A 2,786-nucleotide genomic window follows, 5' to 3' on the forward strand; every position below is an offset into this window, starting at 1 on the left:
CGGTGGGTAGAGGGGAAGTGACTTTTTTCGCCGGACGCGCCGTCTATATTTATGGCGGGTAACTAAGCTCGCACCGCATCTACGTTTATAATATCTTTGCCTTCATGTATATTGATAATGAATTTACTATTTAAAAAAATCTGAAATGCACTTTTGATTTTATCACATATTCTATTCTGATAAGTTCACTATTTTTGGAGATTACCTATTTTGACTATTATTAGTTAACATATTTTATAACAGATTTTATCATTTTAACTCTACATTAAATTGATAAAAAATTAATATAAATGGATAAAATAGTACAAAACAATATAAACAATATGATAAATACGTTGATAAAATTATTGACTTTTCACTTATAAAATGATTTTACCTAAAACTGTGTTGATATCAGCCGGAAATTCATTTTCAAGTGGATCCAAATTTTCTGCTTTGGGTTGGATAGTATTAACTTCCGGATCACTTACATTTCTATCTATAATAATTTAATTTCGTATGGATTAAAAAAATAAAATTTAATTGATGATCACTTTATTTGAGGTTAGGTTTCAATTAGCCCCAGAGCTTAATTACTTACTTTCATTTTCCTCACGCACGTTTCGAGGTATACTGGTTAGTGTTCGGTGCCTCCGAGCACGTGGCGTACTTACCTTAGGCATTTTCAATCATTTAGAAAATATTATAAAGGAATAATATTTCAATTTCACTGCACTATCAAAAAACAATAATCAGCACTAATTCTGTGAGCGCATAGGGATGGCGTTACGGTAGGAAATCGGTCTGGCCTGGTCTGGCCCAAATCTGGGCCACAGAATTCTACCGATCAAGGCCAGATCGGGAATCCCGGTCGGGGCCAGATCGGTATTAAGTATGAAATCGGGCGAATTCTGCACGGGAGGGCGCACACGTTTAAAGATAATGGTTTCTATTCCGTTTTACGATAAACTAGATGTATTTAAGTGTTTTAATAGATTATGTACAGTGTAGGCATTACTTTTTGATATTTGCGCTCATTTACCTTAAACTATGCGAAACGATGTAAAACGATGCGACCTTTTACGTCAAACAGTGTAATTTAGCGTACATAAGTATAATATTCGTGATATAGTTCAGCGTGTAATGGCATACAAATATTCATATTCATTATTAATTCACCAAAATAGATGTTTTTTAACTATTGATCGATGTCGTCTATATTTAACTTAATGCAAAACGGCACATAACCGCGGTTTGTTTAGAATATAAATGTATGGATAAAATGAAAATTTTATAATTTACCACTAACGAATTTTCAGAACGAACATTTTTTTCAATCCGTCTTAGTGTTTATGTTTAAATTTTAAGCGCACATGTAATTTTTTCATATTTATGATTTCAGGGGCAGCGATTGCATTTGGAGCGTTCCTAATAATAATTGCAGTAATACTGGCAGCGTTATTTCCGAACCTGATTAATTTAGTGATAAATAAACAAGTAGCCCTGAAGGAAGGCAACAAGGCATTTGATTGGTGGAGAGCACCACCTGTGTCCCCGCACATGCATGTATATATTTATAATGTAACGAATGCTGATGAGTTCCTTAACAATGGTGAAAAACCAGTACTGCAGGAGCTTGGTCCATACGTGTACATAGAAACTTGGGAGAAAGTCGATGTTACATTTAATGGAAACGATACAGTCAGTTATAAGCCCAAGAAGGAATTTATCTTTTCTCCGGTGAGTAACTTCTATATGTATTGTATATTAGTATTATCATTCAACTCAACAATATCTCATCGTCAACGAATTCAAGGATTATTATGAGGGAAATAATTAGGAAGTTTAAAACAATCATAAGGTTTTATGACTTGAAGCCATACATTTTATGGATAGTTTCTTGCTGATATGCATGACAATTCCGAGAAAGTTTTGTGTGTCAGAATTTCGTGACGAAAATTTGTATCGTATGTTTAAAAAAAGTAAATAAACTGGTTAAAAATGGCCACTAAAAATGACTGGAAATATATTTTTAAATCGGAATTTCGGTAATTTATACTGTTAGTAGAAAAACTTTGATCAGTAACTCTAGTTAGACCTCGGAGCGAAATAGAAGGCGATCAACTGGAATACCTATTTGAAAATATCTTCTTCCCTATGCCTTTTACACAGAAAAAAACTTTTACGTATTTCCACTCTCGATCTTTACACCATAATTTTTAATAGTATATGTAACATAATACTTTTTTAAAACAGGTAATGAAAGATAAATATTAAAGGTTTCCGTTAATATAAATATGATAATGCCGATTGCAACTTATATGGTTGTAATTTTGTTGTAAATGTGCGAGTGATGTGCGAGTTTCCGATAAACTTCACTTTTCAAGATTCAGGTTTTTTTATACTCTAAAGTTAGTAACGAGCTGTTATATCCTCTATATATTTTTTAATTGCAATCCTTGAAAAGAGGACTAGATCTTAATTTAAAAAAAATAAAATTTAAACTTTTTTCGAAGTTTCTCAAAACTAATTTAATAATCTCGACAGTTTTTCTTTGTTGTTTTTTTGGATAAAATTTGGTTGTTTTTATTGTCTCACGAACATAAACTATACTAATATAGGTATTAAATAATACCTAAATGTTTACTTAGATTTTCTTGCATTGCCTGTATTGACCAAAAATCTGCAAAATTAAGACTAAACTTCATACAGTCTGTCAAGTTAAAGCGTGGGTGGCTTTACTCGCAGTCGTTAAGGTGTATCGACATGATTTTGGTGTCAAAATATTAAGAAGAGCTCCCTCTTTC

General features: G+C 32.3%; 1 protein-coding gene across 1 annotated transcript in view; it reads left to right on the plus strand.

Moving 5' to 3' along the window:
- The window catches only part of LOC117177452 (scavenger receptor class B member 1), a 261,744-nt gene that overhangs the window by 179,789 nt on the left and 79,169 nt on the right, over nt 1-2,786 (plus strand). The window contains exon 3 of the mRNA XM_033368152.1: nt 1,382-1,719. Within this exon, the coding sequence (XP_033224043.1) occupies nt 1,382-1,719 (338 nt within the window). The remainder of the gene's footprint in view (nt 1-1,381; nt 1,720-2,786) is intronic.

This window comes from Belonocnema kinseyi, chromosome 7 (genome assembly GCF_010883055.1).
Source record: "Belonocnema kinseyi isolate 2016_QV_RU_SX_M_011 chromosome 7, B_treatae_v1, whole genome shotgun sequence".
Lineage (NCBI taxonomy): Eukaryota > Metazoa > Arthropoda > Insecta > Hymenoptera > Cynipidae > Belonocnema > Belonocnema kinseyi.